A 13,739-nucleotide genomic window follows, 5' to 3' on the forward strand; every position below is an offset into this window, starting at 1 on the left:
CTCCCTCTCCCTCTCTCTCTCTTTCTCTCTCTCTCCTTTTGTATAATATGATTTAAAACACAGATACTTAAAGGTTATCATATATATCCCTTTACCTCCTTTGAGCACTCAGTTTTTGTCGAGAGTGATCATTTCCAACTATCATTGTCAGAGTGGTCTTTTCTCTGCCTTAACTGCCTCCCCCACCTCTAACCACCCTCCTATTTGTGGCAAGCTTCCAACAATTTACCAGCCCTCCTGGCTCTCGTTTCTACTGTCCTTGGGTATTAGTCTTCTACTATGTTTTTTCAGATCCCACAGATGAGTGCTATCAGTCTGTCTTCCTCTCCCTCTGATTCATTTCACTCAGCATGCTATTCTTCATGGAAAGAACTATATCTTAAACATATAAAACCTAAACAACAGCAAAAAAAAGCCTAATTTAAAAATTAGGACTAAAGATCTTAATAGACACTTCACCAAAGACGATAAACAGATAGCAAATAAGTCTGTGAAAAGTTTCTCATCGGGCAATGCAAAATCTAACAGACACAGTAATACTACATTTTAGAATGGCTCAAACCCAGAACACCAGCATCAGAATCTGAGGAAGAAGTGGTGTTGTAGGAACTCTGGTGCTGTCGGGAATGTAAACTGTAAAGTCACACTGGATTAGTTTGGTGTTTGTATTTTAATAAAATTAAATTCTTACCAAAGAAGCTAGCAAGCAATAAGTTTACTTTTACCTAAATTTGTTGAAAGCATATCTACACAAACTCTTGACAGAGATGTTATGCTATCTCTTCGTCATAATTTCCAAAATGTTGGATGTTTTTCCAAGATGTTTTTCAGTTTGGTGGGTGGCTAACTAAATTGCAGTATGTACAGAGAAGGGAACATCAGTCACTGGGAAAAAAAAACTCAACGCTATTTAATATGTAGCAAATGAAAATGCGTATTAGTAAGAGGAAAATACCAATCTAAAAAAGTGACACACCAAATGAATCCAAGTTGTGGCATTATGAAAAAGGCAAAAACTATGAAGATCCATGATTACCAGTGTTTAGGGTGGGGGAATGAAAGCAAATAGGCCGAGTACTGAGGGCAGTCAATGATGGGTATCGGTCACTGTATTTGTCCAAACCCATAGAGTGTATAATACCAGGAGTAAATGCCAGTGTAACCGATGGGTTCTGAGCGATGACGAAGTGTCAGTGTGAGCCCATCAGTTGGCCAGATGGCAGCGTCTGTTGCTAATGAGGAAGGTCATAATGTCAGGTGAGGGACTATCTGGGAAATTGTTCTTTGCTCAATTTTGCTGAAAATAGTTCTCTCTAAAAAAAGAAAGTAACATTTATGTTAGAAAAATATCTGAGGCACAATACTTGGTTTGTTCCAAAAATAGCAAGGAAAGCCTTGTGGCTTCTTGCTCGTTGAAGAGAGGGATGGAAAAAGAGGCAACGGCGAGGCAAGCAATTGCCTCTTTAGGGAAGACACGTCAACTGCAGTGGTCTGGGACTGGACTGTGCCCCATGACTTGTCTCTGATGCTTGCGTCCTGGAATAGAATCATCATTACAATGATGACTGTGTAAATGAAATGATAAATAATCCACTTCTTTCCTAGAGAAATCTTTTAAAATACGCATGGCTCTCTCTATTTCCCTGAGTGAAAGTTTAGAGTTTCTAATACTTGGACACTTTTTTCCCCCCTTTTCTTTTCTTTTTGATGTGTTGGTGATGCAGGAGATCAAAACCAGGTTTCATGCATACAAGGCAAGTGCTTTACTGCACAGCCACATCTTTCTAGATATCTAAGACTCTTGATGTTTAGAGTTTATCTTGCCCCTTGGGTGCTATGTGGGAAGCCTGATCTTGTCCTTCATGAAGTTGGAAGCCCTTGGAGGCGTACACCAGCAGGCTTGCAACTCTCTCCCCAGCCCACTGTAATCCCTCCACCCCTTTTGTGAAAAGCAATTCAGCTTGTCTGTAAATGTTATTACTCCCTGCAACTTTCACACCTTAAAGATATTTTTATTCTTCCCCTTTAAGTATTGTAAACGTAAACTCAACTACTACAAAGAAACTACCAGATGAATAATAAAACTGAAACTCAATGTATCTTAAATTCATTTAACATGAATGTATTTATCTTAAAGAAATACATTTTATTAGTTATTTTATAACAGTGAATTTCATTTCTTTCCTGACCACCTATCTTGTTTACATTGAAATTCAGTGACCTGTCTGCTTCCTGGGAGAATTGCATTATCCTAGAATTTGCAGCTAAAGACGTTGCATTTCGCATTTTGCTTACTGAATTGAATTAGGGTCTTGAATCAGGCATAAACACTGTGGGAGAAATCCTGGTACACTGGGTTGGCACTTTTGTGCAGGATGCTTAGAATACCACAGCCCTTAAAAATAATTGTATACTCTTCTGGCCTGTTTCCCGGCTTTGCTTGAAAAGGGTCAGAGGACAGGGTGAAAGTAATGACAAGTGAATGCTGAATCCCAATTAGAGGTGTCTTCAAAGGAATAATTAGGCTAGACTTAATAAGAGGGGATTGTGAGAAGAAAAGGCTTTGGGCAAATTAGACAGGGAAGGAAAAGAAGTGAGACAGGGCAATTGGGGGAGAGTAGAGTTGATGAATATTGCAGGAAGTGATTTTTAATCTATTTATCTCAAAAATGACATAAATGTAATGAGACAGATGAATGGGGAGGGACGGTTACTGACCTCAGACTCCTGGGATCCAACTAGTGCTCATACTCAGGTCTGGGGTTTGAGGATCCTAACTTGCTTCCTGTAGGACAGAATTCTTTTTTTTCTGTTTTAGGCAGAAAATAATTAAACTGGGCATATTACACTCACAGCCACAGAGTAACTTGTTACTCATTTTCATCATCTATAAAATAGGGCACGTTATTTTGTTGTCTTCACAACAGCCCTGGAAGGAAGGTACAGTTAGTGACTCGCTCAAGGCCATATCGCACATGAAGTCAGAGCTCTGAGTCTTACCTCTGCTTACCTCTTCCCAGAAGGGACGGGCAAACAGCTCTGTGCACACTTATTTTTATTTTTTTTTATTTATTTTTTTTAATAATTTATTTATTTTTAATTAGAGAATCACCGTGAGGGTACAGTTACAGATTTATACACTTTTGTGCTTATACTTCCCTCATACAAGGTTCGGGAACCCATTCCTTCACCAGTGCCCATTCTCCACCACCCGTAAACCCAGCGTCCCTCCCACCCTCCCCAATCCCATCTCCCCCCCAACCCACCCTGCCACTGTGGCAGGGCATTCCCTTCTGTTCTCTCTCTCTAATTAGCTGTTGTGGTTTGAAATAAAGGTGTTCAGTGGCCGCTGTGCTCAGTCTCTAGCCCTCATTCAGCCCGCAACTCCCTTTCCCCACATGGCCTTCGACTACAATGTAGTTGGTGATCGCTTCTCTGAGTTGCCCTTTCCCCGGAACGTGAGGCCAGCCTCGAAGCCATGGGGTCAACCTCCTGGTACTTATTTCTACAGTTCTTGGGTATTAGTCTCCCACTCTGATATTCTATATACCATAGATGAGTGCAGTCTTTCTATGTCTGTCTCTCTCTTTCTGACTCATTTCACTCAGCATGAAACTTTTCATGCCCATCCACTTAACTACAAAATTCTTGACTTCCTTTTTTCTAACAGCTGCATAGTATTCCATTGTATAGATGGACCAAAGTTTCCTCAACCAGTCATCCGTTTTGGGGCATTCGGGTTTTTTCCAGATTCTGGCTATTGTAAACAGTGCTGCGATGAAAATACATGTGCAGATGTTGTTTCGATTGTACTTTTTTGCCTCTCTGGGATATATTCCCAGCAGTGGTATTGCTGGGTCAAATGGGAATTCAATATCTAATTTTTTGAGAATCGTCCAAATTGTTTTCCAGAAGGGCTGAACCAGTCGGCATTCCCACCAGCAGTGAAGAAGGGTCCCTTTCTCCCCACATCCTCTCCAACAGCGGTTGCTTTTGTTCTTTTGGATGTGTGCTAATCTCTGTGGTGTGAGGTGGTATCTCATGGTTGTTTTGATCTGCATCTCTCTGATGATTAGTGATGCAGAGCACTTTTTCATGTGCCTTTTGGCCATTCGTATTTCTTCCTTGGTAAAGTTTCTGTTCATTTCTTCGCCCCATTTTTTGATGGGGTTGGATGTTTTCTTCTTGTAGAGTTCAACTAGTGCTTTATATACCATTGATATCAACCCCTTATCTGATGGGTACTGTGTAAATATCCTTTCCCATTCTGTGGATAGTCTTTGTATTCTGGTCACTGTATCTCTTGCGGTGTGCACACTTATTTTTATTGCAAACTCTCCGACACCGCCCTTCACCTCCTAATTGGTAAAACAGAGCACCTTCCTTGCTTCGGTCATTCTTTTCTTTTTGCCAAAAAGCCCTAGAGGGTAGAAGAGAAAACGGACCTTCTGAAACAACATAGCAATCTCTACCTGGTACAAGCGTCCTGGCTTTCTTCTGCTATCAGCACAATTTATTGGAAATTCCTTTATTAGACGATTGGGCCTTGTGGGGGCATTCACCGAGTGCTCTGAGTGGAAACGTTCAGCAGAAATGCAAATTTAAGGGAAATTGAAGTGGGTGTGGGCGTGGGGCATGGGCCAAGGGCCTCTGGGCCGTCCTGGGGTGTGTAGAGGAGAGGAACAGCTATATCATCAACCCTGAAAATATAAGCTCTAAACTACAGCAACCAAATTTTAAAGCGCGCCTGTCCAGGTAGGTGGCAGGCTGGCGGGATGCCCGGGGCGTGGGAGGGAACTTGGGGACACTGGCGGTAGGATGGGATCTGGAACATCTTACACGCCTAAAACTCAACTATGAATAACTTTGGAAATCACGACTCTTCAACATTAGAAAAAAAAAAAAAACCAAAAACGAAGAAGCAAACATTCACTGACTTTCTATGGGTTTAAGCCTCAAGAGCCAGAACCATCCCCAGCCAACCTGGCCACGGAGCTGAGTGGCCGCTCTCCCCACCCCGCCGCCTCCCTTGCCCCGCGCTGGCCACGAGGGGGCAGTAGCCCCGCGGAGTCCGGTGGGCGGGCGCCGCGGCTCGGCCATCGTCTGCTCTCGCCTGGCGCGCGGCTCTCGGCCGTGGATTAGCGCAGCTGGGGACGTGGGAGGCCGCGGGCCACGCCCCCGGCCGGCGGCGGCGGCGGCGGCGGCGGCGGCGGCAGTCGGCGCTGCGAGCGGAGCGGCGCGGAGGGCGCCAGTGGCGGCCAGGGGAGGGGTGGGCCGGAGGAAGGGCGCGAGCTGCCGTGGGCGCTCCCCTGTGTGCGCCGGGGCGCGGGCACCCCCCGCGGGGCCCTCGGGCCAGCCGGGGGCTCGCGGCTGCTCCGGGAGTCGGGGGTGGGTGCTGGGGGGTGGGGGGACGCCGGCACCATGGCGCTGCGCGCCCGGGCGCTGTACGACTTCAGGTCGGAGAACCCGGGGGAGATCTCGCTGCGGGAGCACGAGCTGCTGAGCCTGTGCAGCGAGCAGGACATCGAGGGCTGGCTCGAGGGCATCAATAGCCGCGGCGACCGGGGCCTCTTCCCGGCCTCGTACGTGCAGGTGATCCGCGCTCCCGAGCCCGGCCCGGCGGGCGACGGGGCCCCCGCCGGCCCGGCCCGCTACGCCAACGTGCCGCCCGGGGGGTTCGAGCCCGTGCCCGCCGCGCCGCCCGCCTCCTTCAAGCCGCCGCCCGACGCCTTCCAGCCGCAGCAGCCGCAGCTGCTGCAGCCGCAGCAGGCGCCGCCGCCGAGCACCTTCCAGCCGCCGCCCGGCGCGGGCTTCCCGTACGGCGGGGCCGCCCTGCAGCCGTCGCCGCAGCAGCTCTACGGCGGCTACCAGGCCAGCCAGGGCAGCGACGACGACTGGGACGACGAGTGGGACGACAGCTCCACCGTGGCCGACGAGCCCGGCGCGCTGGGCAGCGGCGCCTACCCGGACCTCGACGGCTCGTCGTCGGGGGGCGGCGCGGCGAGCCGCTACCGCCTGTCCACGCGCTCCGACCTGTCGCTGGGCTCGCGGGGCAGCGCCGCGCCGCCACCGCACCACCTCCACCACCAGCACCCCCCGTCCGGGGGCGCCAAGAGCTCGGCCACGGTGAGCCGCAACCTCAACCGCTTCTCCACCTTCGTCAAGTCGGGCGGCGAGGCCTTCGTGCTGGGCGAGGCGTCGGGCTTCGTGAAGGACGGCGACAAGCTGTGCGTGGTGCTGGGCCCCTACGGGCCCGAGTGGCAGGAGAACCCTTACCCCTTCCAGTGCACCATCGACGACCCCACCAAGCAGACCAAGTTCAAGGGCATGAAGAGCTACATCTCCTACAAGCTGGTGCCCACGCACACGCAGGTGCCCGTGCACCGGCGCTACAAGCACTTCGACTGGCTGTACGCGCGCCTGGCCGAGAAGTTCCCCGTCATCTCGGTGCCCCACCTGCCCGAGAAGCAGGCCACGGGCCGCTTCGAGGAGGACTTCATCTCCAAGCGCCGCAAGGGCCTCATCTGGTGGATGAACCACATGGCCAGCCACCCGGTGCTGGCGCAGTGCGACGTCTTCCAGCACTTCCTCACGTGCCCCAGCAGCACCGACGAGAAGGCCTGGAAGCAGGGCAAGCGGAAGGCCGAGAAGGACGAGATGGTGGGCGCCAACTTCTTCCTGACGCTCAGCACGCCGCCCGCCGCCGCCCTCGACCTGCAGGAGGTGGAGAGCAAGATCGACGGCTTCAAGAGCTTCACCAAGAAGATGGACGACAGCGCGCTGCAGCTCAACCACACGGCCAACGAGTTCGCGCGCAAGCAGGTGACGGGCTTCAAGAAGGAGTACCAGAAGGTGGGCCAGTCCTTCCGCGGCCTCAGCCAGGCCTTCGAGCTGGACCAGCAGGCCTTCTCGGCCGGCCTGAACCAGGCCATCGCCTTCACCGGAGATGCCTACGACGCCATCGGCGAGCTCTTCGCCGACCAGCCCAGGCAGGACCTGGACCCCGTCATGGACCTGTTAGCGCTCTATCAGGGCCACCTGGCCAACTTCCCCGACATCATCCACGTGCAGAAAGGTAACGCCGGCCTCTGGAGCCCCGCCCCGGGAGGGATTCGTTTGGCCCTTGGTTGGCCTCCGTTTCTGAGGACCACCCCGCCAGGGTTAGGGTTGGGGCTCCGTGCAGGTAGCCCTGGTGGGGCCCCTCGGCGGTTCCGAGCCTGCACACTGGGGGCAGATATGCTCCCCGCGAAGGGCATTTGCAGCCCACCCCCATCTCTATTTGTGGACGGTGCTCTCACTTTACAGTTTTTGACTTGTGGGGTGGTAGGCCGGGGTGCTGTGGTCTTGTGTCTTTTGGTGGACATAGAAGAGTGTGATGCATTTGCACACTCATTATGGTGCCCTCACCCATCACCTCCCACCGCAGCATCCTGCTCCGACTGGAAAGGTTGGGTTTGCTTCTTTGAGACACCTGCATTCGAGAACTTCCCCCCTAGGAACGTTTGTCAAAGGGAGGGAAAGGCTCAGGCTCACATCAGGAATTGAAGTGACTCTTGGAAGTTTGCAGCCTGTGCACCCGGTAAAGTGGAGAAGGCTGTTCGAGGCCGGGCGGAGGGCTGGGGCAGGCCAGCGTTAGAGCCCCAGGGTGCTTGGTCTGCTCTGCACCCGTCAGGTGGGGCCCCCGAATGGGGTGGGTAGGCAGGGAGCTGTTTAGCTTTAGGGAAGACACAGAGTCACAGCCCTTGAGTAGTGTGTCTGAGAGTGGTGTCCCAGGTGCCACTGCAAGGTAGTGACCCAATCTCAGTATTGTATGAGTCACTATCGGTGGTGCCTGAGCACGAAATTCGGTCGATTAACTTAATTAAAGGACACATGTGAGCTGGGTTGCGGGTGTTCGTAATGCCTTGTTACTGCTCTGGTTTGCATTCTGATGGGATTTCCTGGAGAGAGGGAAAGGGAAGAGCTGGGGTCTGGGAGGCTGACTGCTGTCCAGTGCAGGAGAGCCTAGGAGGAGCGGGGGTCACTGGACGGTAACTTCCTCCTGGCGAGGACACCCAAAGGGCCATCGGTTCTGGGCCTCAGTCTTGAGGCGCTTGCTGCCTTGTCCAGCTGGCCCGGTCCAGGTAGGAGCAACTCTGATCTTCGGCATTTTCCTCCTTGTTTTGAGTTGGTATCGGCCTCCCAGTTCTTCCTGTTCCCTGTACCCGAGTGCTAGAAATCTATTCCTCATCAGCATGCAGCAGACACTCGGAGACAGCAGTCTCACTTTTCTCCCTGTCTTCTCTCCTTCCCCTCCAAGTGTGTCACTAGTCTCTGACTCACCAAGGGTGGCGGGGAGGAGGTGGGGAGGTTCCTGCAGACACCTGGAACTTGTGCTCACTTCTGTGAAAATGCAGTACCCTGAAATGATCTCTGGTTCCAATTTTAGTCCAGAATGGCGACTTCCATAATAATGGACATTTTGTAAAAGATTGAGTTAGTTTTATTAAACCACCTTATCTCTGGGGGCATATAATGGCTGCACAGACATTCCCTATGACCTCGCTCCCCGACCCCTGCCCCCCTCTCCTCAAAATTGTTGGTGGGTCCTTGATCCTTTGGTGTTGGTCAAACAGACTTTCTGAGTTTTAGAGCTTATATTTATTTCTGTTGTCATTTCAATTTGGATTTGTGCTGGCTATCCCCCCCCCTCCTCTCTCTCTTTGCATATTTCTAAGTTTATTCAAACGTTGGTGAAGAGTAAGGCTGTCATCTGCAGCTGCTTAGAAGGTCACTGTCTGGGGGCTGGAGCGATAGTACAGCGGGTAGGGCAGTTGCCTTGCACGCGGCCCACCCAGGTTCGATTCCCAACATCCCATTTGGTCCCCGAAGCACCGCCAGGAATAATTCCTGAGTGCAAAGCCAGGAGTAACCCCTGTGCATTGCTGGGTGTGACCCAAAAAGCACCCCCCCCAAAAAAAAGGTGATTGTCTGCTGGGGTGGGGGAAATAACTCATGCACCAGCTTTACTGCCTTTCAGACCACACTTGCAGCCTTGCCCTGGAAGTTGTTTGTCAGGAGAGGTAAATGGTGTTTGATCTGAAGTCGCTTTTGAGTTTATAACCATAACCTGTTAAGCTCTCTAGTTTAGTCATGTGTTTTCCATCCTAGTTACATTTCCCCTGTAACTTGGAGTTTATGAGACATCCTTCATTCAAAGTGTTTCTATTTTGTGATATGAAGACCTGGATTCAATCTCCAGCACTTTCCCCACACCCAACCCCCCCATAAACACTACCAGTTTATGTTTTCTGAAGAGATTCAAGGGCACTAATCATAATGGTTAGACACTTTAGAAAGAGCATTGCTAATAATTCAGTGTAGTTTGTTTTTGCTGCAGCCTTCTATCCCTAGATGACATGTCTCTAGAATGCGTTGCCATTTATTGTTTTGGTTTTGGATTTTGGATCACATCCAGCTATGTTCAGTGCTTCCTCCTGTCTCTGTGCTCAGGGATCATTCCCAGCAGGCTTGAGGAGCCATATGGGTGCCAGAAATTGAACCCAGGTCTGCAGTGTGCAAGGCAGGTGCCCTGCATCCTGTATTATCTTGCCAGTCTCTTGCACGGCGACCTAAAGGTAAAGTGTGTAATGCATAAGGCTGAAAGTATTCACTTAGAACCTGTGTGTCAAGCATGCTATATTGGAAACTTCAAGGAATATGGATGGGATGAGTATCATAAGTCAAACTAAAGTTTTTCTGATGTATTCAGTTTAACACTGACCACACCCTCCTACGCCCCCACCCCTGTTTCCACACAGTTGCTCTTGGAATGAGTGTTTTGTAAGAGCACTTGGGGACTTTGTTTACAGGTGGCTTTTCCTATGACAGTCTTAAGAGTGAAATCAGATCAAAGGACTTATTGTTACTAAGAAGAGAACACCTCTCCCCCCAAATAAATTGGTTAAAAGTTTTTAGCTGTGTTTGGTTCAGATCAAAAGATTCTTGAATTATGGAGAAATTTAAAACTTTAATTATTTCACTACTTGTTGTTGTTTACAGTGAAAGGAAAGCAATGTTGAGGCTTCTGCATTTTATGTGTTCTAACCAGGTAGAATGTGGTTAGGAAATGCCTTTTAATTGCAGAAGCATCAGGCCCCTGAGCCGTGTTCAGTTGGCTACCTAAAAGCATTCTAGGTTTTTTTTCCTCTGCTGCTCCGTGTGCCAGTCCGAGTGCTCAGGCATGGAAAGTTTGAGAACCTCTGTGACCTGTGCTGTGGAGTGTACAATCTGTGAGCCACATGTGTCTTTTTGTTTGGTTGGTTTTATTTGGTTTGGGGATCACATTGGTGGTACTTGGGGGCTGCTTCTGGAGTAACTGGTGTGACTGGTGGCAGTGGTGGGGATCGGACCCGGGGCTCCTGCATGCGGAACATGCACTGACCACACTGCTCTGGCTCATCACGTGGCTATTTAAATTTCAGTTAAATGAGATGAAAAATTCTCTTCCTTGGTCACACTATCTTTTCTTCAACTGCTTTCTAGCTCGTGGCACTATATTGGACAGTGGAGATAGAGAAATTACTTTCACCACTGAAGGTGGCCTTGGGTGGCACTGTGCTGGCCAGTTGACTGCGGGGCGACCATCTGCCAGCGATGGATTTTCACATAGTTTTCACTTGGACATCTCTTAGCTTCCCTTCACATAGTTTTCACTTGGTCATCTCTTAGCTTCCCTTCTTTCTCATTGGCTGTGAAGGGAGATGGTACCTCACTTTGGAGATGTCCCCAGGCATCTAAACATTGAGTAACATTTCTGTGAGAGTGAGGACATCCATCTGTTCTGCAGCTGCCATCATATCCATTGAGAAGATACAACTGGTCTCAGCATGGACATCTGAGGCCAGTGTGGGTCCTGCTGCAGAACAGAGTGGAAAACCCATACACTCTTCAACACGGTAGACTGGCATTTCCCTGACTGCGGGTAGTGTGGAACCCATTGCTTAAAACTGGTGGTTTCTGTGGAAGGATTCGGTACAGAAGTGAAGAGAGCCATATGGTTCCTTAAGTAACAGAGAGTTGTGGGTTTCATATTTTTTCATCAATGAATGACATCTGAGATAAACAGACTTATTTAGGTTAATGGAGTCGAGTGTCCGAAGAAGGCAGTTTGCTGTAATCTGCAGTGCAGAATCCATTTGAATTTTACTCATGTTTTGCTTTGTCTTGGTGGAAGTCCCTTAGTTTCTTTGTTCATCAACAACTCGTGATACTCAGCAACCCTGATGAGGCAGTAAGCAATGTTTTTTCACAGAGGGAGTCTTGATTGTTTTCTTTCCTTAAAATGGTAGCATTTCATTCTTTATTTTCTCCCTTGGCCCTTAAGGTCTGACTTTATCGTACCGACGTCAGGAGTTTAGGGCTGTACTTCGAGTATACTGTACTAACAGTTGTTTAGCATAGTTAGGTTTATTTCCCGATAGAATTAATCTCTCCCATAAAGCTAAATCTGGGTGGTAATAAATCCTTTTGGTTCCAAAGTTTTAGGCTTTACCTCTAGGGGAGTCTTGTGAGTGGTAGGTGATGAGAAGTAATGGTTTCATCTTTGTTTATGAAGGAGGGAGGTCCTTAAAGGGCAATAGCTTCATTTTATTTTATTAAAAAAAAAGGGGGGGTCATGGAGCCTGAGGGATTGGTCTCTGGCACTCTGTAAGGTCCCCTGAAGCCTACGAGGAGTGATCCCTGAGCATAGAACTGGGGACAATTCCTGAACAGTACCAGGTGTGACTCACAAATAGCAAAAGGTCACTGGTATCAGGGATTCTGAATGTGTGAAGTCGGGGTCAGAACCAGATCAGCAGGCAGGAGCTGTTTTCTGTACTCTTAAATTATGCAGGGTCTACTTCATTGCTCTCTGAAAGGGGTCCAGATGGAGCCTTCCCTTCAGCAAAAAACCACCCCTGGCCCTAAGGAACGGTATACCAGCCTCCGGCTGATCTGTCTGGCGGGTTCTGGTTTCACCTCTGTGCTTCCATCACCTTGGGGAGGGTCAGGCCTCTGTCCCTGAGACATTAATTAAAGATAGCCAGTGTCTCTGCAGGGCGCTTAAGGTAAGATGGGGCCTCAGCTCAGCACTTCCCTCTCTGCTCTTCGTTCTCCTGGGGCTGAAAATAGCCCTGAGAGGGGGACCCCAGGCAGACTGAGGAGAAAGAGTCAGAAAAGTGGGCCCCTTGCGAACTCATCTGTGTTTCAAAATCTCTGGGCCTAAAATTGAAGTCACTCATGTTTTAGTTTTAGCTCTAAGTTTAGCCCTTTTTCCCTCCCCACCCCAGTGGTCAGCCCTGGTATGTTTGTAAGACACCAGTTCTAGCTTTGTCCAGTCAGCCTTTCCTTGTGAAAACAGTATTTCCGTTGGAAGGAGGTGCTAGTTTCTTGGTTGCAATGTCGGTTGGCTGGTACTGATAGTCTCTATCATGAAGCTGAATGGGCGGTGGAGGGGGGTGGTTCCGCTCACATCACCCAGGCAGGGGGGAGCGGGTGGAGGGTGTCTTACACTTCTTTTTTGAGCTCTTCAGTGTTCCTCTGAGCCCCACCAGGAGCCCTGCAGATTAGGCTTATGCCAGTGGGGATGGAAGGAGGCAGTGACCTTTGTCCTGTAGATGTGATGGACTTGACTGGGTTTTCCGCCTCATTAAAGGGTGTCACACCTCTCTGGTTCTTTCAGTGCCACTCAACACGATGGTGGGACCCAAACGGCCAAGCAGCGCTGTGAGGAGAAGCTGGGGTTCCTTCCCTTATAAACCTCTCACTCCCTGTGAACTCGGTTTCTTTTCTCTGGGCTGAATTGGAATCTGTTTTTTTGCATGGTCTCAGAGCATCTTTAAATCAGTTTTATAGCAAGGTAGATTTTGCCCTCTGTTCGTGAAGCTTCACTGTCTAAATTATGATCACCAGTAAAAGTACAGTCATGCTTGGCTTTGTTTCGAGATCTTGACCCTGGACCCTTTGTCATCCACCTTCCCCAGAACAAAGACCCGGCCCCCTTCCCTGGGAGGGCCCCGCAGAACTCTGATCCTGGGTGAGTTGATGGAGCAGTGACCGAGCCAGGCCGCTGAGAGCTCGTGCGCACCAGTGTGCGGGTGAGGGGCGCTGAGTTGCCTCCTCGCCAAAGGAGGGGTGAGGGGACACGGAGCTCTGAGGTCCTCCACTCCCTCTCCATGTAATACCCTCTCTGACCAGTGCAGGATCTGGACTGGGGTGAGGATGTCAGGGGAGCTTTGACCAAGTCAATCACCTTCTACCTCAGGATTCTCATGAGTCTCACGAGGGCCGGGTGTTGCAGCTCTTAGTGGCTTCCAAGCGCTTCGTTGTCAAAAGTAGGAAGGAATCGTTGAAATGGGGACACTCACCTGTTAGAGACAATTGCAGTCATCACCTGCTTCCACCAGAATTTGCTGGCTGGATTGAATGCTGTCACCACACCAGAATTTCTGGCAAAAGTATAAGAGATATTAGATAAATTTAGGGTTTGGGGGTTGCTGCCCCACCTGTGCGGGGAAGCAGTGACCACAGGACTCCTTCGCGGTGGTGTTCATGGGGAAGGATTGTCAGGAAATGCCTCCTACCAGCTCCTCTGCCTACTTTTTTTTTTTTTCCTTTTTGGGTCACACCTGGCAATGCACAAGGGTTACTCCTGGCTTTGCACTCAGGAATTACCCTTGGCGGTGCTCAGGGGACCATATGGGATGCTGGGAAGCGAA

At 49.9% G+C, this 13,739-nt stretch overlaps 1 protein-coding gene across 2 annotated transcripts in view; it reads left to right on the plus strand.

The window, feature by feature from the left end:
• The first annotated feature begins 5,417 nt into the window (after nucleotides 1–5,417).
• Nucleotides 5,418–13,739, plus strand: part of SNX18 (sorting nexin 18) — a 282,936-nt gene continuing 274,614 nt past the window's right edge. For both annotated transcript variants that reach the window (XM_055139550.1, XM_004608528.2), the window contains exon 1: nucleotides 5,418–7,075. In XM_055139550.1, the coding sequence (XP_054995525.1) occupies nucleotides 5,422–7,075 (1,654 nt within the window). In that variant the 5' untranslated portion in view covers nucleotides 5,418–5,421. The remainder of the gene's footprint in view (nucleotides 7,076–13,739) is intronic.

Source organism: Sorex araneus, chromosome 1 (assembly GCF_027595985.1).
Source record: "Sorex araneus isolate mSorAra2 chromosome 1, mSorAra2.pri, whole genome shotgun sequence".
NCBI lineage: Eukaryota > Metazoa > Chordata > Mammalia > Eulipotyphla > Soricidae > Sorex > Sorex araneus.